We start from the raw sequence: 22,523 nt of genomic DNA, 5'->3' as shown, positions 1-22,523 counted from the left end.
TGCATCGTTAATATTTTCTAAACTTTGTCTTACCGATTTTTTAAATTTATTTTTTATATGTTGTTTATTTGGTTTTGTTGCTTGAAAATGTTTTTCTTTTGTGCACGTGTAGTTCATTTAATTTCATAGCTAAATATTTTCAATATATTTTTTATATTGTTAGACCTGATATAAAATTGCGCCAGTGAAATTTATAAATAAATTTCTCAAAAAATTTATAGAGTCAAAAACAAAATATGAATTAATGAACTGGAAGCCAAGATTTTCCCTTGTCAACGGAAAAATGTCTGATTGATTAATTAGGAAAAGATTAACAAAAAGGAAGAAAATTCATCTCCGCGTTGAATAAGCTATGTAAGTAAAAGAATTTCATTTCAATAACTAAGGCTCAAGCTCACCTCACTGTTAAAATGTATCACTTAGGTATAAGCAATTTTTCCAAAGGCAAGGCTTAAAAAAGGTCCACAATAACCTGTCCCCAGGACACCTACTGTTTTTGAGACTCGAACCCTTCTATATAGCAAGTCTAGCAAGTCTGGTCAGACGAACTGAAAAACTATTATTCTGAATGTCTGAAACTAAACCATTTTTAGAATTAAAAGCAGATCATACAGAATCAAGCTAGCTGGTTTAAAAATTATTGAAGAACAGATAATTAATTAAGAGAGAGAACAGCGTTGGTACTGGCTATGTAGTTCGGTAGAAGGGTGTGGGATTAGAATTGCAGACTGATCTCTCATCTGCTGCTCGAATGTACTTTATTTATTAAAATTTCGCGTGTTTTATTTAATTCAATTCAAATAGGAATAGTACACATTTTAAATTCGTATATCGAAGTAGGAAGTCTGTGATGCCATGATGGCATTTAGCAAAACCTACAGCTGACGACCACTTGATCCACAGTTTTCATGCTAGAAAAAAATGTTTATCTAAAATGTACTTGCCTGATCAATACCTATCGATTCCTATCGAACCTAACAGCCGAAACGCTTAAATCTTTCTGCTTCTACATAACACATTCTAAAATAGAGGGTAAGTAGCGCCTACCGCCTTTCTAGCGCTTTAACTTTACCAATTGTATGAGCAAATATATGGGAAAGGCTCCGTTCCTCTGTTCACTTTAACGTCGTTTGGGTAATAATTTTGGAGAAAGACTAAACTCGGAATTTGCTGCCAGATGGGCAACTGATGGATTAATTGCCACCAAACCAACCAACTTTTCCAAGGTCCGTGATTCCAAAATATGGGTGTTGTAAACGAATTTTGACTATTTTACAAGACGTCCACTTCTGTAGTTTAGTGGTAAGTAGTTCCAATTGGATTGGATTGAGGATCTGGTGTGTAAAAATATCTTCAAAGCCGAAAATAGGGACATCGTGTTTTTCTGATTGCCCGCCTTCAGCGTTCCAATATCGGAGCCCACCCTGTTTTTCGTGATTACCCATTTCATCGCTATTTAAACAAAAACTATACATTTTTATAGATAACTTTTTTTCTAATACCTACTTAAACGTCGTTTCGGGTGTATTCTCTATTAATGTATATATTAAATTCACTAAAGCTTTCTACTAAAGAGCTGTGCAAGTTATATGACACATTATTTAGGGGCTCTTACCCAATTTATAAACAACTTTGAGCTGAGAGCCAATTTCCAAATAACTCTGATAGACCCCAGATAAACCCGTGGTCAGCTATTTCTTTCAACCAGGCCTTCGAATTATTCCCACCCAGATCAATTTCACGCAGCCCAAATCAAACGGATGCTGTAAACATCCACTCCGCTAACGTAAACAAAATATCCCCAAAGCGAGAAACGAGTCCGTTAACGTAAACAAAAAGATCCCCAAAGCGGTCCCTAAAACTCCGCTAATGTAAACACTAATTTCCGGCCAAGATTGGACTTGCAATTTAATTGGCAAATTGCATCATCCTATTTTCCGACTCTCTTGAGCCATTTTCTTTATCAATTTTTGGGGATAAAATCTCTTAAGCCGAGGTTTGATTATTGATCACTGAACTAGAGATCAGTCAGTCCGTTTTTGAGATCCGAATCGAGCAGTAGTGCAAATCGAGTAAAAGTAAACGAGCAGTGAATTAACTAAGTTCGACCTCTTAAAAATTGTAGTAGTGATTAAGTGGTTAATAAATAAAAAATTTTTTTTAAAATAAAAACAAAAAAGTTCTAAATATACAAAGATACAACCGACGAATAAAGTTAGTGTTGATCAAAAAAAACTAAGGTGGAAATTAATTACTGAAATAATCCCCTTAAAATCTCAAACTACAAAATAGTGATCGTAACATAAATTCACTGCTCGGACAATATAAAAATCGAAAAGCGACAAAAAAATTTTTCATCAAAAAAAAATAATAAAAAATAAACAATTTAAAAAAGTCTTCAAAATCAACAACAAAGACATTCTAAGAAAACAGGCTGAAAGGCAATCCCTCGCCAAATATTGAAAAAGAAGAAAGACCTAATTAAAGAAGGAAGACCCCGAGACAATTTAAAAACAGAAAAAAGAAGGACGCCCCCAATCAGGATCATCATTCAGGATAAGGACGACCCCAACAGGAAAAATAACAACGAGAAGAAAAAAAATAAGGATGATTCGTGAGTGATACTTTTTTTTTATTATCATACATTTTTTATTATTATTATTTTATACAAATTTGTAAGAAAGGAAACATAAATATACAAAGTGGAAGAGTTATTTTCAAATTTCGAAAAAGTTCTCAAAATGCCAGAACCTTCAACAAGCCAGACTGGAGCAAATAAAAGACTCCACATGAATTCGCCACAAGAAAATACATGCCATCAGGCAATTGCAAACAACACCATGTTAAATGTAGGAGATTTAATTAAGCAAATTGTAAATTTTAAATTAAATCCATTGAAGGAGGAGATCGTTAACTTAAGATCGCAGCTTTCCCACCAAATTTAAACGGTTAAGGATTATCAGACAGAGATTATAGATCCGAATATAAAATGCGACACATCTTATGAGATCATCAAATCTGTTAGGGAATATAAAGGTGAAGAGGATAAATATGTAAGCTGGAGAGAATCGGCAGAAGTAGCCATGTGGCAATATGCCAGAGGGAGTGAAAGATTTCATTCTGCCTTATCTATATTACGAAACAAAATAACAGGAATGGCAAACGACGCCTTAACCCATAACGGTTCTGTATGAAATTTCGATCTTTAGCGACAAACGACCAATTCACATTATTGAACAGGAATTAAGTGTATTGAGTCAGGGAAAATTATCCATAATGGATTATTATGGTACAGGTAATAGAAAATTAACTCTGCTAATTAATAAAACTATTATGACCTACGGTTGAAACAAACCTCTAACAGCAGAAATGAATGAGAAACATAGGAAGACAGCTCTTAGAGTTTTCATTACCGGCCTCAACGGCCAAATTTCAGATACTATTTTCTCAATGAATCCACCTGACCTACCAAATGCAATGGTCATAGTTCAGGAATTGGAAAGCAACAACATGAGGGCTCATTTCGCAAATAGTTTCTCTACTACTCAGAGAAAACATAGCGAGCCAAACTCTAGTGGAAATGGACAAACACATTTCAACCACAAGACAAGACAGCAAAACAATAGTTATAGTAACCAGCAAAACAATAATAATTTAAGGTTTAATCATGACAACTACCAGAACAAAAATACTTACGGTTATTATAATCAGAATAAAAGTAATTCTTGGAACCAGGGTAGATTTAATAATAACCAACAAAAACAACGGAACACCTATTGGCAGCCACAAAATAACCCGGAACCAATGGAGGTAGGCGAGTCTATCCAGGTTCAGAATAAGGCTAACTACGGCCATTACAAGGCTATAATAAATATCAAAATAATAATTATAGCCAGAACAAGTGGGATAAAACAAAAAAATTTGAGACCCAGAACACTCAGCAAGGCCAAGCCCAAAATAAATGGGTACCAACTGGAACTGTTATCCAACCGGCTAACAAGACGATGAGATTAAATAACATTGAGGAGAACCATTTTTTAAACAAAAATCAGGAGTAGGCTTACCCTACTTAATTAGAAATGATCCAAAAATAAATAAAAAATTAAAAATATTAATTGACACTGGGGCAACCTCGTGTTATATAAGAACAGGAATTTATAAAAATAAGAACGAGCTTCCAATTTACAAAAGAGTATCTAAAGTTAATGGATATTCAATAATTAAATATTATCATACAATAAATATTTTTGATACGCGATATACTTTTATGAAATAGATGGGCTAGACTCAGATTTACTGGTCGGCTATAACCTATTAAAAAAATAGCAGCGGTAATTGATACAGCTAAGGGAGTAATTAAATATAATGGAATAGAAGAAAAATTAAAATATGATAGCGGAAACATATTAAACCAACATTCTTTAACAGAAGAAAATACCATTCTTCCATTAAAAGAATTTATATTAAAAAAATACTTTGATGAAAAAGCTCAAATCAGATCCGAATCTGAAGTGGGAAATCAAAGCGAATCTAGTTAGGGATATACAAATCCTGAACACGCCGTCGTTGAAAAATCCGACAAATATAAAAGTTTGGAATTCAAAAATTCTGAACACGCTGTCGTTGAAAAATCCGACAAAAATAAAAGTTTGGAATTCAAAAATTCTGAACACGGCGTCGTTAAACTATCCGACAATCAAAAAATATACAATATAGAAATATCGTCTGCAGATCAAAGAAAAGATCTGGAGAACGAAATATTCAATATTATCAATGAAGAGCATTCAAAAATAAATATGCAGATTCCATTTAGGACAGATATCCGCGGTGAAATAAACACCGTAAATGATAGGACCATTTGTAGCAAACAACACCCTTATGCTCAATCAGCTTCAGATTTTGTGAATTATGAAATAAATCGAATGTTAAATGAAGAAATTATAAGGCCAAGTAGAAGTCTTTATAATTCACCAGTACTAGTAGTACCAAAAAAGGGTTTTCAATGAAGACGGAACTCCAAAACTCAGACTCGTAATTGATTATAAAAAACTTAATGAAAATACAATACCAGATAGATATCCAATGCAGGACCCATCAGTGATTTTGTCAAATCTTGGGAAAGCCAAATACTTTTCAACAATTGACTTGGAATCTGGATTTTATCAGATTCTCATGAGTGAACCAGACATTCAGAAAACCTCATTTTCAATAAACAACGGGAAATACGAATCAAGAATATTCCAACGAGCCATGGATGATATTTTAAGAGAACAAGTGGGTAAAACATGTCACGTTTATATGGATGACATAATTATATTTTCAAAAACAATGGAACAACATTACAAAGATTTAATTCTCATTATTAAAATTTTGCTGAATGCAAACATGAAAATTTCAATTGAAAAATCAAAGTTCTTTAAATTAGAAACCAATTTTCTCGGTTACGTTGTTTCCCACAATGTGATAAAAACCGATCCCGAAAAAATTTATACTATCGTAAAATATCCAATACCTAAAAATATTCGAGACCTTAGAAGCTTCCTAGGCCTTACAGGATATTACAGAAAATTTATCCAAAATTACGCAAAGATAGCAAAACCTTTAACAAAATATTTAGAAGGCCAAAACGGCAAAGTATCAAAAAAGGCATCACGTAAAACTTTAATACAGTTTGATGATTCAGCTGTAAGAGCTTTTAACGAGCTCAAGGAAAATTTAATTGCACAAGTAGAACTAGTACAACCAGACTATAATAAAAAATTTACTCTAACAACGGACGCATCTGACTTAGCAATTGGTGCTGTTCTTTCTCAGGAGAAAAAAACCAATTACATTTATTTCAAAAACTCTGACAAAAACCGATCAATTATACCCAACCAATAAAAAGGAACTTTTAGCCATTGTATGGGCTTTTAAAAATCTTCGAAATTACTTATATGGGGTTAACAACATCGAGATCTATACTGATCATCAACCTCTTTCATTTTCCATTTCTCAAAAAAATCCAAATATTGAGATGAAAAGGTGGTATTCCTTTATTGAAAGCTATTCACCCAAAATTATTTACAAGCCAGGAGCAACAAATCTTGTTGCGGACGCTTTATCTAGGATTCAAATAAATAATTTAACGGAAAGTAACAACCAAATCCGAAATTATGGATTACACGAACCACGATTTCCTTCTTTACAAGGATACCAAAGATATTCTTATTTATGAATCACACGCAGATTTATTTCATATAACTAATATAAGTTTTTATAGAGAAATAATTAATCTTGAAACAGAATTTCTAAGACTCACGACAACAAGAATTTTCTTTGGGAAGTATCCCACGATTTAGAAATTATCAAAATACTTATCTCTCAAGTTATACCCAGTAGATTAAAAAGAGGCATTAATGAAATAGACACCATTTAAAAACGGATGGCGGGAACACCAGATCATGATGATTTCATAACAAAATAAAATCGATGATTTAAAACAAAATAATAACGATCAATTCGTTATTAATTCTAAAATATTTAGAGAGATAAAATCTTTGTCTGAACAATTCAAAACAGCCTTTAAAAAATCAAGAAATTCCACTTAGAAAATGTCGTCTGCGGTTGCTTACTTACGATCTAATGAATTTAATGGACACAATTACACTTGCCAAAATTGATGTATTTAATACTAAAATTCTAAACAATGATGATATACTAGAAATTTAAAAGCACGAAGATAGACCTGTAGTTATAACAGACCTTTCAGATATATCTGAATTTAAAATCGCTTTGCATCAATATCTTATTATAATTTACATAAAACACCCTATTATTACCGATCGTTGTGAAGTTTACAATTTAAGATCCATTGCACATAATGATGGAAAATTATTAATTGATAATCACGTCGCAAAATGTAGAATAAGTACTATACTATATAATTTTAAGACAGAAATATTTAATAATTATTGCACACTTAACCCAGAAGGCTCTTTTTTCACTAGATTACTAAATGGAGAAAAATCCTTTTGTATCAAAATCCGAGAAAAAATAAAAATGTAGATGTAATGCAAGATGGAGCCATTTTTTTAAATGGAAAAAATACAGTTAATGACACTCATTTAAATGGGTCATATTTAATAACTTTTAATGGCACCACTAAAATTAATAATATTTCCTACACCAATGTAGACAATAAGATATTGGAATACATCACAGCTCGAAAATATACAGATTTTTTAGTATCCGAATATATTAAATCTAATGATTCGGAATTCACATTCGATAATATTAACGTACTAAATCCATTTATTCAAATTAGACAAACTCACATACCAGTTACGTTATTATTAATCTTATTCACATTTATATATTTAACTATTATGATTGTAATCAAATTCAGAAAATTTTTAATATTTAAACCATGGCAAATTCATATAGAAATTGAACCAGAAAATAATATTTCCGATAATGAAATAAATAATATACCCGACAATGAAAATACCCCCTGCAGCGGTTAAAACTTGACCGTTCCCCAGTTTTCAGTTCCTGCTTTATGGAAACAAAATGTATGTGTTTTTATTCTTTGACCGTACCATACGTAACGGTAGATAGACGATAAATTTGTGGAGAGACTTGAGGCGTTTCACGCCGTTATGATCAAATGAAACATTCTATGTGTCCTATGTAATACTACATTTTCTTTAATTTTGGTGAAATCTGCCGACCTATTGAGTTTACCAATAACCGAAATTCGGAAGAGGGTTCTGCACGACGCGTCGAATGCGAATCATACTTTATTTGAAGACCTTTCTGGTCAGAGAACACATTGATTTGGGATAAAATAACAAAGTTCTTTGGGTATCCTATTATCTGTAGCCTTCATATGACCGAAATTAGTAAGTAGTAATACATATTTAAAATAATACACAATGAGATATACAATGAGTGAGCCGTTTAAAAGCACGCTTTCGAGCTATTTTGTACGGGAACCAGGATTAGGATTAGATTTGCGAGTCGGATTTAGTATACATTTACCCGCAGAGTCGAGCGAGACGTTATCTGCCAATTAGATTACTAAACTTCATTTGCGTCTGATCCAAATTGTTGTCTTCCGCAGCTACTAGAGTGAAATATGCGGTTGACCGAGCAGGCGAATTTTCTTTACAATTTCATGATGCTACCCAGCGAAATACAGTATTTCGTAGGGTTGGAGCTGAGTCACGCATGTATTACTCTTTCTCTAAGTAAGTCGATAACCACATCGACGGGATTAGTACTGCTGCTTCTGCTTCTGGGCGAAACCCTGAGATCGAAGGTAGAACCATGCAATAACCTACCTCCTCAAAGGAGTTTAGTCGAGTCCCAATAATCGTCTGGGCTGCAAAGTGGCTCGGGCTTGTATGGGAGCAGCGTCTCATGTACGTTAATGTGACAACGCTAACCCGTAATCTACGTCCTGGTTGCCTAGGTCTCCGAGTTTTTGCCATAATTCGCGAAAATGCAGGAACTGTCATACTTATCTTTCCACTAGCATACGATAGATCTTCTTTGAAAGAAATGCGGGGGTCGCTTACGACACCCAAGTATTTTAGGTCGGGACGAGATTTTATTGTGTCCCGTCTAATTTCGATGTTAGCTCTCCCCACTTTCTGCCTGCTACCAATTAGGAAAGCTTCAGTCTTGTGCGTTGACAAGGCGAGATTCTTAACTTCATTGCAGATTCTTTACGCATCTATGAGTTTATTGGCCGTAACTACTATGTCTTCGTCATCCGCGAAGCCATTGAGTCTTGCCCCTTTAGCCATCGTGATACTTAGGATTCTATCGTACATGGCATTCCACAAAAAAGGGCCTATAACTGTACCTTGGGGGACTACCCCGGTGTCCCTGTGAGTCGGTTGCCGGATTTAGTTTCGTACAGGAGCAGGAGGCCATCGAGGGAGCTCGCTTTCACTAGCTGTATTCACAGTGGGATTATTAGGTTGATATATTCATTTAGTGTGTGGTACCAGCTAGCAGAGTTAAATGCGTTTTTAACATCCAAATTTGCCGCTATCCAGTAATGCTTAATGCCGTACAACCACTTCTTCCCCTCAATGGCTTTGTCTACGATTTCGCACAGTTTACCGACGGACTCGATAGTATATAGCCCCTACCGAAAACCATATTGCATCTCAGAGAGGTCGTTGGTTTCGACAAGGGCACAATGGAAGTCAGCAGCCTCACAGCCCCACTTTTAGCGTCGCCGTTCCTGGCTGGGGAGCAAACGCCAAAAAGGGACAGGAAGTCTATGAGACCTACAAGTCGCGAGAAGCAGGCCAAGAAGACCCAGCGCCAAAAACCACAAGCGGAGCTGATAAGGAAATTAGAAAACCTTTAAGAAGGATTAATCGTAGTATGCATCGAAAAAAAACCGGCCATACGCCACATAAACCTGAGTATGAAGGATTTTCTGTTAAGCATTATGGAGATCCAGCTAGAGCTTTGAAAGCGGTTGGAAGAATTGGAAGTGGTAAAGAGACGCACGGCCACGCAGACAACCCCAGGTGCCCTTAGTGAAGGTCACCCCCACCGCGAAATATTTAATGCGCGAAAGAAAGTCCGCTGGATCAAACGCTGCTCTGGAATGCAATATACGAAGGAGTACTTAGGCTGGACCTTTCAGGAAGAACGAGAGTGGTAGGCTTTGCGGACGACTTTCAACAGCAGAGCTACTCGAAAACGAAGCAGTGACTATTATCGAAAAGTTGCTCTCTTCGGTTGGTCTCAGCATAGCACACCAGAAAACCGAGGTGGTACTCATATCCAGCCGCCAGGTGGTTGAAACAGCGAGCATCAAAGTCGGAGGCTCCACGATCCGATCAGCAGGATCCCGCTCCCTAGGAATCATGATAGACACGAGATTGTCTTTCAGGGACCACCTCTTCGAAGCCAACAAAAAGACCGCAAAAGTCGCTAGAGCTCGGTCAAGAATAATGATCAACACCAGAGAACCAAAGCAAGGGCGCGGACTTATTCTGCAGTCGGTAACTGTATTCCGCCCCTGTAAGGGCAGAAGCTGTCGGCACGGACTCGTACAGAAACAAACTGGAATCCACCAACAGACTATGCTCTCCCACAGTTTGTTCCGGGTTCCCTACGGTTTCCGATGATGCAGCCCTTGTTATATCCGGAATGGTCCCCATAGACCTGATAGCAGTGGAGGCTAGGGAGATCCACGAAGATGTTGAGAAGCTTGGAAGGCGATGCACCCATCCACAGAGACGCGAGATCAATGCTTGGGATTGGGAAAGAAGCCTAAAAACATGGCAGGCTCGTTGGCAGAAATCCACAAAAGAATGCTGGACCCGACAATAAGCGGCAGATGCAAAATGCAAAAAAAAGGTTAATTTCTACGGAGATCTTGAACTTCATGGATTCTTCAGGAGCTACCTGACTAGATTCGGCCACGACGACGACCACAGCTATCCACAATGCGGATCAGAAGAATATACCCTTCACGCGCCCACGGTTTGAGCGGACCCTACTGCCCTGGGTGAACGCTTGATCTCGGATAAAGTGTTCTGGGCCCAGATCAGGAACATTGCCGCGGTAGCCATGAAAACCCTGAGGAAACTAAAGAGAAAGCAAGACAAAGTGCGGTGTGGGACTTTGAGATGAGCCACAAAAAAAAACTTGACCCTGCGAAGTATAGCCACGCTGTGGTCCTTCTTCTTATATATATTCTCCCATACTATATTCTTCTTGTAAAAATTCTGTACACACCACTCCTTCTATTAAACATGTCTTCTTTCTTATGGAATTTTCGTTTAGTATTGGAGGCATGTAACTGCTATAAGGAGCTATGAGCCCTAGCGAAATAATTTCCGATTTTTTTCCCTCCTTATCTTAAGTCTTGGATTTCCGCAATTTTTTGCTTTTATATGCTAAACGTTCTCCGGAATTTTTATTCCTCACATTTGGTTCCAGCAACGATTTAGCTAACTTACAGTCATTTAAGTTCTGAAGGAACTTCATTTACCCCTAAGCCCTTGCATAGACCTCCTGAAGTACGGACTTATACACTCATTGATGGGTGGTCGCAACCTTTCTCCTTTTTGCGCTTTCAGAGAATGCTTGCAGACTCGGGCTTTGTGATCCTTTGCGAAGTTGTAGCAGAATTTTAAGCAGTTTTTTTTGTATCCTGCAATTCTCTGCTTTATGGTTAAACTCCATACACCTTATACACCTTTTAGGTGTTATCTTCGGGCGGACTCAACACCAAGTCCTAATTTAACCCTTCTCGGGCATGACTCTTAGTGTGGCGGTTTGGGTGCCTTAGTATGCCGCCTTTAGTCTTAACACAGCGGGTTCTGACAGTCCCGCATCGAACTTTGATTGAACCGCAAATAGAATGTCCGTTTTATCGGTATTCTCGTCGAAGTTTTTTACCTCGACCAGGATTGCCTAGTCACATTGCCTCAGTCAGTGCGATAGCTGTCACGTCGTTCAGTGGCGGTCGCACCTTGGGCTTCCTTACCTTCTGTTTTACCTGATTTCACTCGTTTGGCTTCTTCCCACGTTTTTGGGGCTTGCTTGGTGTTCTTTGGTCCAGCACGTTTACCCTTATTTCAACCTTTCCTGGCACCGATTTCCGGTTCCGTAAGCAGCGCTTTTTTTGTTGGTACAGCCAGCGTTTTCAGGGTCTCCTGCCAACAATTTTCCCGTCTGGGGAATTCAGTGAGTGTGCACTGATACTGCAGAAAGTTTCGACCCTTACCCGAAGTACTCTATAATGTACCTCAATAGGACTTTGCCATTTTAAATAAATTATTTAATAATAAGAAAAGAAGTAAACTTCCATATAAAATTTTCAAAGATATTAAAAAAAAATTATTTCATTTTTTTCAGACCATTTTTTTGGCATCTATATGTAAGAGTAGTCCGATTTTTATTAAATTGAATTCAAAATTCTTAAAAATATAAAAAATTGTATTCCCAATATTATAAGATAATATGTTAAAATGCCCCAAAGCTATAATTTGTTTCAAATTATTTCCGACCAATTATCCGATCGCAGCTTTATGTTATAGTCGTCCGATTTTGATAAAATTTAATTCAAAATTCAGAACTAATTAAAAAATATTATTTCCAAGCATAGTAGACTTTTAGGAAAGTTTCAGCCCGATAGCTTCAAAACTGAGAGACTAGTTTGCGTAGAAACGGACGGACAGACGGACATGGCTAGATCGACTCGTTTAGTGACGCTGATCAAAAATATCGAATCAAACGTTACGATACCCAGCTTAAGGGAGCGAAAGAAATTTCAGATCTTAGCGTTTTGGCCATTTGTCGGCGTTAGAGTGGGCATGGCACTTTTTTTTTGGTGAGTCTGTAAAAACTGTATGTGCTAGAGATTTTTGCGGATTTTGGGCTAGAGCAGTCGTGGCACCCCGCTGAAACTTGCCCTGCGTAGGAAGCCCAGGAATCTCCATGCCAAGTATGGGTATTCTAGCTATTATAGTTTCCGAGATTTCGGCGTTCATACAAACAGACAGAAGGTTAGAAGGTTATATGTTAAAAAACATCACAGTTATAATTCTTTTATATTTTCCGACAAATTTTCCGATAGTTTTAATGGCAGACATATGATATAGTCGTCCGATTTTAATAAAAGTTAATTCGGAATTCAATACCAATTAGAAAATGTTATTTCCAATTGTAGGCGGTTATATGTTAAATAATAGCGAAGATATAATTTTTATACCCTTGCAGAGGGTATAATGATTTCAGTCAGAAGTTTGCAACGCAGTGAAGAGACGTTTCCGACCCCATTAAGTATATATATTCTTGATCAGCGTCACTAGACGAGTCACTGCGCTGCAATCTTCTGACTGAAATCATTATACCCTCTGCAAAGGTATAAAATCATGTATTTCAAAGTTGTTTTTTTTTCCGCTGACAACGCTTTCTTATTATTCTGCACATGCCATTTCTCAAGAATTTTTTCGGCTGATAATATGCGTAAATTGCCGCTTTATTTGAAAATACCGCTATGTTACCTTAATAAAACCTTTTAAACGACTAATGCAACCGATGCTTTATGTTAGCTAGTGAAAAAAATGTATTATGCTTATTTATTAAGTGGATAAATCTCTTTCATTTTTCATGTATTTAATATTGTTTGTATTTATATTTTTATTGACAGTAATATTCAAGTGGAATTGGACCTTGCGCAACCATTTAAACAACTGACTGGCATTATTTTAAGTCCAATAACAAGTTTGTTTAAGAACCGCATTACTACATCAATAGCCGATGGTTTAAAGGCACAAATGCAAACAGTTATGGATGATTTCAATAAAGAGGACCCTCTACAATTGCGCGAGTTTACTCGAACACTAGTTTCGGCAATAACAGGGAATGTTACAAATGGTGGTAATTAAGAAAAATGCATATATATGAAATTTTTTTACAAGTTTTGCAATTTAAAATAATTCTTATTTAATTTAGGGACAATAAATATATATCTTTTTTTTATAAATGCATGTGGTAATGAATACATGTGAAAAGTCAAGCCTTTACAGTAATTAAGTTGGTTGGCGGGCGGAAGTGCGAGATAAATATAAATAACCAGACTTTCATTTCAGAAATACGATCTAAATGTCGCATGCACTGCATACTCCTTTTTGCTTAAATAGCTAATATTTATATTTTCCTTAAAACTAATGGGCAAGAAGTAGTTTAGTAGTTTTAAGCTTAAGCAAGACATTCTGAATTAACTATTGAATAAAGAAAGACCTATTGGTCTAAATAAACAAAACAATTGATAAAAAGAAGAATTATTTCATGGTGTGACACATAAAGGAATAATTACATGGCGACCGTGACATGGTGTCACAAGGACTCAAAAAAGTACAAATGGAATAGAAGAGGCAACCGAAAAATTGCTATTGGAAACTGAAAAAAATTAATCTGAGTGAGTAGAGGTGTAAGTTTGGCGAAACAAGGGGGCGTGAAAAATAAAATTAACAAAAGAGTAATTCACATAAAGTGGCTATTATTTAAGAAACAACCACCACCCATCAGGGCAACAGCCCAAAAATTAAAAAATGAACTTGATTTTCTCAATTCAAGTCTTATAAAAACAAAGCAGATTAACTTGCTAAAAACCTGTGCGATGACTGGCACCGGTACCAGCCCATAGGCCCAGGAGATCTGCAGCTAAGACAACAAGTGGGGGAGAAAGCCTATCCAGCCAACCGGCGACGTCCAGCTGATGCAGCCAAGGACGGAAATAGACCGAATTTTAAAACAAAAAATAAAAAAAAACAATTTTACATTTAAGACAAAAATTGTTAAATTGAGCGGAACCGTTTTCTGCCAGATAGCATTATAGCCCGTAAAGCTATATGACAACTAGGTAAAATGATGTAAAAACAAGAAAGAAAGTTCACTTCGGCAAGCCGAAGTTTGTATTCCCTTGCAGTTATAAGAAATAATCAACTTTAGTAACACCACGTACAATTTTTAAGGATTGTTGCTGACTTCAGTGATGTTAAAAAAAATTATTTCATTCTTTTTTTTGCCATCAATTTTCCGATCGTTCCTATAACAGCAGATAAAATTTAATACGAAATTCAGAACTAGTTAAAAAATGTTATTTCCAAGCAAAGAAGGTTATATGTTAAAAAACTGCGAAGATATAATTTGTTCATATTTTCCGACTATTTTTCCGATCGTTTCTATGGCAGCTATATGATAAAGTCGTCCGATTTTTATACAATTTAATGCGAAACTCAAAACCGACCCCATAAAGTATATGTATTCTTGATCAGCGTCACTAGACGAGTCGATCAAGCCATGTCCGTCCGTTTCTACGTAAACTAGTCTCTCAGTTTTAAAGCTATCGGGCTGAAACTTTACCAAAAAGTCTTCTTTTTATTGCAGGTAGTAAGTCGGAAAAGGGCGAATCGGACAACTATATCTTATAGCTCCCATAGGAACTAATGAGGAAAAAATTTAAAAAAAAATTAATATCTTTGGTGTTTTTTTCACATATAACCACCTACGCTTAAAAATAACATGTTTTAATTGGTTTTGAATTGAATGTACAATTATATCATATAGCTGCCATAGAAATGATCGAAAAATCTTTGCTGTTTCTAGGCCTTTCAGGCCTAGAAATAACATTTTTCAATAAGTTCTGAATTTCAAAAATTTATTTTATCAATATCGTACGAATATATGATATAGCTGTCATAGGAACGATCGGATAATTGGTGGAAAATAATGTGAATTAAATTATAGCTTTGGGATTTTTTTATCATATTATCTTCTAATATTGAGAATATACATTTTAATATTTTTAAGAATCTCGAATTCAATTTAATAAAATTATTGATTATTTTTTATAACTGCAGGGGTATACAAACTTTGGCTTACAGAAGTTAACTTCCTTTCTTGTTTTAAATCAGCTTCAAACAACGAAATTTATTTGCATGTACGCTGCTGTCAGCCAAATACATTTATGAGCATATATATACATTGATGTATACATGACGGCCGCTGCCAATGATTGCAGGCAGCGCTGCCGCAAATAGCTAGTTGTAAGAAGCTCTGAATTTGGAAGTTAATTAATAAAGTCCTAACCTCGACTGAAGGCTTCTTATGCAAAAGTTTAAATATTTATGTAGATTCGACAGATGATAGAGGTATGCCAAATTTGTCGGACATCATGTAACTGGTAGAAGTCCCATACAAACTTTTAAACGGCTTAAAGCGACTATTTATTGCTCACAATGAGGGCAAAGATACATGATCAATATTGCTACATTGGCATGTGGAAGAGATGGGGGCAATTAAATGTACTCTTATGGACCTAATCCTGACAGTTTTATACCCTTGCAGAGGGTTAAATTTTTCAGTCAAAAGTTTGCAGCGCAGTGAAGGAGGCGTTTTCGACCCCATAAAGTATATATATTCTTGATCAGCGTCACTAGACGAGTCGATCAAGCCATGTCCGTCTGTCTGTCCGTTTCTACGCAAAGTAGTCCCTCAGTTCTAAGGCTATCGGGCTGAAACTTTTCCAAAATTCTTTCTATTGCAGGTAGTATATAAGTCGGAACCAGCCGGATCGGAAAACAATATCTTATAGATCCCATAGGAACTATCAAGGAAAAAAAAAAAAAAAATATATATATCTTCGGTATATCGATTTAGCGTCGCTTGTGAACAGCTGTGTTTACTTTTGTGCTCCGAGTTTTTGTCTTTTCCAGTGATTTTGTGGGAGTTTTCTGTGTGTATTTATTTACAAAGATTAGCCTAACAATTGTGCTAGTAATTCTAAATAGATCTCCCAGTAAATGGGTACGTGTTAATAGTTATTTTAGCATTTCTATTAGATTTGTTTAATCCCATAACTTTGTTTTTGTAACTTACGCTCCTAAACTTGCTAAAACTTTTTTACTCTTTCTCAATCTCCCTCGCTCTATTTTATAACTGTAACCCGCTGAATTTCTAGTAGACTTTTTCGGTGCTATTTTCTGCAACTCTTTCTCTCTCTCTTGTTTGATTTACTTTGTATTTGTTCGTACTGAAAGTTGTTAGTGTCGCACAAGCCACGCTCAGTCGATAGAATATTTTTTTTTCTCTCGTGCTCTCTTACGTTTCGATAAATTTTCGCAATCTCGCGGTCCTATTTTTTTTGTGTTTTGTGCCTTTGTGATTTTTGAATTTGATCCCAGTGCTAAATTTACTTTGAGGTATTTTTGATATTTTATTTCATTTGTTTGTCTTATAATGGCCCTTGTCTGTTCCAAGAAAAAGTGCACACCTGTGTCTTCAACTAAAGACCCTGGCTCTGTAATTCGATGATGCACGTCAAATGTGCAGGATTCACCGGCAGAGTAAAAGATATTACTGATCTTATTTCTGGTCTTATGTGGTCTTGTGGTTCCTGCAAGGAAATGGTGGTTAAGATGAGCGGCTTAATAAAGCAGACTCGAGACAGCCTGCTGAATATCTCGGGTGCTTTAAGGCAACTCAATGAGGGGTTCAATACCGTCTGTGCCCAGTTTAATAATAAAAAATTATTAACCGAGCCGCCTAAACGCAAAAAAGCCAGCTTAACCGCCGTTAATACCACCATGGATTCCAACCCAAATCTGAACTTGGTAGCATCAGATTCTGTCGACACAGGGTTAAGCGAACCAACTGTGCGATCCGAAGATATTACTTTTGGCTTAATGATGGTTAAGAATAAATAACAGGCCCTCCCCTGTGTCAAAAAACTAAAAGGTTTAATTTTGGCGTATCAAAATGTTAGGGGATTAAATATGAAGCTACCCAAGCTTTATGCTGACTCCTCTGCATTTACAGAAGATATTTTAGCTTTTACGGAAACTTGGCTGACACCAGGGATATCCGACTCTGAAGTTCTGGCTAATAACTTTAATACTTATAGGACCGATCGCCACTCACGTAGCGTGGTCGGTGTCTTGATTGCCGTTACCTCTAGCCTAACATCTGAAAGAATTCTCATTCATATACCCAATGAAATTTAATTTCTAAGTGTAAGAGTTTCTTTGCAATCGTTATCTGTTTTTGTTACATGTTCTTATATTCCACCTGGCTCTGACCTAGTAATTTATGAGCACCATCTGTCTGCAATGAAATCTGTTTTATCCCTTCTTTCTAACAGAGATCTTTTGATTGTCTTAGGTGACTTTGATCTACCTGATATTGTTTGGTCTTCTCCTACTGACTCATTTGTCGCTAGCCGTTATCCGCCCATGATTTTGTGGATGGCCTTTTAGAATTATCGTTACAGCAAATAAGCTTTATAAAAAATTCCTTAAGAAGATAATTAGATCTTGTGTTTGTTTCAGACCCGTCTGAAAATACAGTATGTGGAATTGACGCTCTTTTTGTACCTGAAGACCCATATCATCCAACTATGGAACTGATCATTTGCCTCCCCTGCTCTTATACCCTCTCTCCTTTAGTTTCTCCAACTAAAATGAGATGTTTTTGTAAATGTAACTATAATAAACTTAACGATACGATTTCTCAATATAATTGGACAGATTTGTACAATTGTACAGACGTTGATAGTGCCACTGAACTATTCTATACAGGAGGCCTAAACAGGCCTCCTTGGTTTACCAATGCGCTTCAAAGACTTAAAAACCCTAAATCTAACACTTATAAAATGTATAAAAAATAGGGTAGACACGCAGATTTTTCGTAATATGTGGTGGCTCGAATGGATTTTAATGCTCCCAACAGTCATTGCTATTCTATGTATCTAAATCGATGTAAATTTGAATTTTCAAACGATTCGAAACAGTTTTTCAACTTTGTTAAAGCCAAGCGTAAGGCATCGGCATTGCCTTCAGCGGTAGGTCCAAACTCAATGGAGGCATCGACGGATTCTGAAATTGCTGATTTATTTGCTGAGTTTTTCCAAACTACTTATAGTTCGACAGCTTGGTCAAATTCTAACTACCCTAATCCATTAAATAGGGCAAATTGTATTTTCTCCCCTGTAATCACCGAAAGCTCTCTCGTAAGAGATTTAGCAACAACAACGCCAACATTTTCTCCCGGTCCAGATGGACTTCCTGGATGTGCGTTAACCATTTGTAAACCGATTTTTAAACTTCTTAATTTACCTATTTCCACTTCGTAAAAAGGGTGCGAAGGCGGAGACCTAAAATTATTGTCGGCAATTCCTAAGGCATTTGAAAGTATTTTCACTTCTCATTTGCAATACTTATGTTTCTCGCTGATATCACCGTATCAGCATGGTTTTGTTAAGCGAAGATCGACCACCACCAACCTTCTTGAATTGACATCTATTGTAAAAAATGGGTTTAAGAAAAAAATGCAGTCTGATATTTTATATACAGATTTTAGTAAGGCCTGTGACTCCGTTAACCGTTCTCTTCTTTTATTTAATTTAGATCAGCTTGGGTTTCCTGGTTATCTATTAACTTGCATTTCATGTAAGTTGAATGGTAGGACTCAGAGCGTTGTATTCAAGCTTGCTGTTTCAAAATTGATCTACGTGACATCTGGAGTGCCTCAGGGTAGTCATTTGAGCCATTTGCTGTTTACTTTGTTTATTAACGATTTTCCCTATTTCATAACTTATTCTCGTGTACTAATGTATGCTGGTAATGTTAAGCTTTGTTTATCATATAATGATAGAGAGTCGGGATGTAACTTACAGTAAGATATTGATTGTTTTCAAGGCCATGAGTGTTCTTGGGTTTATAAAGCGTTGGTCAAAGGAATTTAATGATCCTTTACGATCAAATTATTAATAACATCCCCTGTTGGAGTCCACAATATCAAGTGCACATCGACCGTATTGAGTACAATTCCTTAAGTTACATACACTTGTAAATCGTAGAACAATGCTTTGTACTATTTTTATACAAAATCTTATAAGAGGCGATGTTGATTCTGCAGAACTTTTAAATAAATAATATCAAAATTAAGGGCAATATTGAGATCGTTGAGATTAGCACTTCTCAACCAGGTGACCGTAATAAAAATTAAAAAAGAAAAATAAACTATAATACCACTACATACCAATGTTAGACAGTAGAAACCTTAGAAACATTTAATGAATTCGTCCGGTCTTTCATATTACTCAAACAATGTGATTGGACTTTTGGCTTAGATACTTCACTTACTCTTTTAACACTACACCCCTTATTATTATTGTCTATATAAAGTGGTATTTGACAGAAGGGTAAACATGCCAATACAATTTTATGGCACAGATGCCGTTCTTAAATAAACCGAACAAATTTCGCAAAAAAATTATTTTTCAGTGGTCCACGTAGTGACGAAGTGCACCAGGAGGGTGTGCGAAGACGACTACTATATATACACAAAGAAATGAAAGTCTACAGTAATAGACTGATTAAAACGAGTGATACATCAATCGAAAGGTATTGGTAAAAACTAAATGATTTTAAGAAAATCTCTTGGCTTGGGAGAAATAGCGGTAAAAGTAAGCTTTTCACCCAGTTGTATTGAAACCTCAAAATCGAATGTTCCAGGTAGTCCAAAACGTTATTTTAGAGTCCTGAAAATTGTAAACGGTGTTAAACAGCTCAATATAAGAAACATAAGTTCTATCACTTTTGGAAAACTAGCTAGTTTGGCGAGAAAACAGCTGTAAATTTAGTTCAGGCATTTTTCACTAGCATTGACCTTTTTTTGAGTATCCAAACTTTATTTGAAGTCCTGAAAATTTTAGATGATGCTAACCAACTTTAAACACTTAACACTGTTGAAAAACTAGCTCGTTTGGCGGTAAAACTGCTATAAATAGCTAACATTTTTTTTTAAATCTACGCTGTTCTTACAATATTTGTTTAAATACCACAGTTTCAAAACTATGGTCAAAAGATTTTGTTGTTACGTACGCCCTCCATTTAGAAAGATTCAACGACGAATCTTAAGTCGGAGGGAGGGGTGCATTTGACTAACCACACTTAGGCTAATAGGGCCAAAAGAAATTGCAATTCGGCAAATTACTGGTATTACGGGGTCAGAACAACGGCCACGATCGCACTACTGGTAACCATACCCCGGTAGCTGGCAAAGTCAAAACAGCCGGCCGTTGACTCCAAAGATATTGGATACCGAGATATAGTAACCTTAGGTGGGAACAACTAGTTTATCTGCTTCAAACTTGCAGGTAAGTAGCTCTAACAGGGTATAAAAGACCTTAGACAATTAGAAAAAGGGGGAGAATCCATTCTGGTATCTTGCTGACGGAAGCCGCCGGCTCCAAGAAAAAGCGACCTATCCAGGGGCAGTCGTCCACGGAGTCCTGGAGGAGGTCCAGGATCAACCACCAGGGTTCAGCAGCCCTTAAGCCCTATAGCTTAAAAGATTTTCATGTGTCGGACCATCGGCGCCATTATAATCAAAGAACGAGGGAATATCAACCACAACGACGACATTCGAAATACTGGGATGCTTGTAGCCGCAGTACTCGAAATCCTCATACTTCTCAAGATTGTTCAGCTGTAGGAGTGACCCGATCAGAGGCTTAGTGACCGACAGCATACTTCGAAAAAGTGGACGTGCAATGTAAGTGTTTCCATTGAATCAATCTAAGCTAAAGTGAACTTATGCATAACCAAAGGCAAATAGCCGCAAAAACTTTGGAAGCATTCAAAAATACATTGAAATACATTTAAATCAAGAGAATCGGTAGTGCTGATCTTGATAAATAATTAGCGAAGACGAGTCTCACTACCAGCGTTACGGACGACGTGTGCCTCAGGCTTATATATATATTTTCTGATTAAGTTAATTGGTATTCTTAAAAGCAGCAGTCGAGATCTAATCCCACAGGATTTAAAAGGGGGTAAGTTTGTCGTAACCCGGTTCCTTTCTTAAAGCATACATATATAAATATTCGTGCAGTCTAAAAAGTTTTTTTATAGGCTGTTATTAATATTTCAGCGGCGAGTATCAGCCTTGTAGTTGTATGTACAATTTTAAGAGCCCTCTGAGAGACGTTTGCAGTCATGAATGGTCAGCGTTTTGCTGATGTGCGCACCTTACGGGTGGTAAATTCGATACTATCCGCTAATAAAAATAATTGTCAAGTAGAGTTATTTCTTATGCATTAGGCAACTTTATATTGCCTATTCACGGCATATGCCGAATTACATAATTTAACCAATAAACTTATAATTTAAAAACGATTTTGAAACCATGGTGAACTAGAATTTTAACATGGCACACGAATGTGTGAAGGGGAGGGAATATGGCGAAAACACAGCCCGATCGTATTGCCATCAAGCGACAGCTAAGCTTGTGGGGCAGTGTGGACTGACGGCTGACGAACTTTACGCTCTAATATTATTTTTTCCAGGCACTTTAAATATTTATTCTCGTTATGTTGGAGAGGAGAAAGACTTACCAAGATCCCACGACCCAAATACGACGTAGCTTAGCCGGCCAAAATGGTGCCTGAACATCGGACGTCTCGTCCTCGGCCCAAGTCCTTTTCAGGACTCAGGCACTAATATGCCTACGTAACATTGTATTCAAGTTTTTACACCCTTGCAGAGGGTATAAACATTTCAGAGAGAGAGAGAGAGAGTTTGCAACGCATTGAAGGAGACGTTTAAGACCGCATTAGGTATATATATTTTTGATCAGCATCACTAAAAATGTCGATCTAGCCATATATTATATATAATCAGACATCAGTCTGCCCGTCCGTTTGTACGCAAACTAGTCTCTCAGTTTTAAAGATTCCTACCTAAAACTTTCCCAAAAGTTTTATCTCTTGTACAAGTAGTATATGTATAAGTCGGAACCAGCCGTATCGGACTATGGGACTTTCTCTCATAGGAATAATCGTAAAAAAAATGTTCAAAAATGACTATTTGGTGTTTTTTACCTTAAAGCATCCTACATTTGGATATAACATTTTTTTAATTAGCTTAGCTCGTTTTTTGACGGAGCTTCTTGATGACAACTTCAGCTTCAGCTGATTGACATAGCCATTTAAA

The 22,523-nt window shown here is 36.4% G+C and overlaps 1 protein-coding gene across 11 annotated transcripts in view; it reads left to right on the top strand.

Moving 5' to 3' along the window:
* Window positions 1-21,974, top strand: part of LOC108025560 (uncharacterized) — a 251,521-nt gene extending 229,547 nt beyond the window's left edge. For 8 of the 11 annotated variants that reach the window (XR_006368025.2, XM_044092738.2, XM_044092739.2 and 5 more), the window contains one exon: window positions 13,175-13,543. Coding sequence is in view for 10 of the 11 variants with exons in the window: in XM_044092738.2 (XP_043948673.1) it covers window positions 13,175-13,412 (238 nt within the window). In the remaining variant the exon portion in view is untranslated. Of the gene's footprint in view, window positions 1-221; window positions 256-2,292; window positions 2,311-13,174; window positions 13,544-21,877 lie in introns of those variants that run through there. The other 3 variants (XM_050889403.1, XM_050889406.1, XM_050889404.1) reach the window with 3 other exon arrangements.
* Window positions 21,975-22,523: the final 549 nt, after the last annotated feature.

This window comes from Drosophila biarmipes, chromosome 3R (genome assembly GCF_025231255.1).
Source record: "Drosophila biarmipes strain raj3 chromosome 3R, RU_DBia_V1.1, whole genome shotgun sequence".
In the NCBI taxonomy this organism is placed as follows: Eukaryota; Metazoa; Arthropoda; class Insecta; order Diptera; family Drosophilidae; genus Drosophila; species Drosophila biarmipes.
This window is presented reverse-complemented; position numbering and strand designations above follow the sequence as displayed.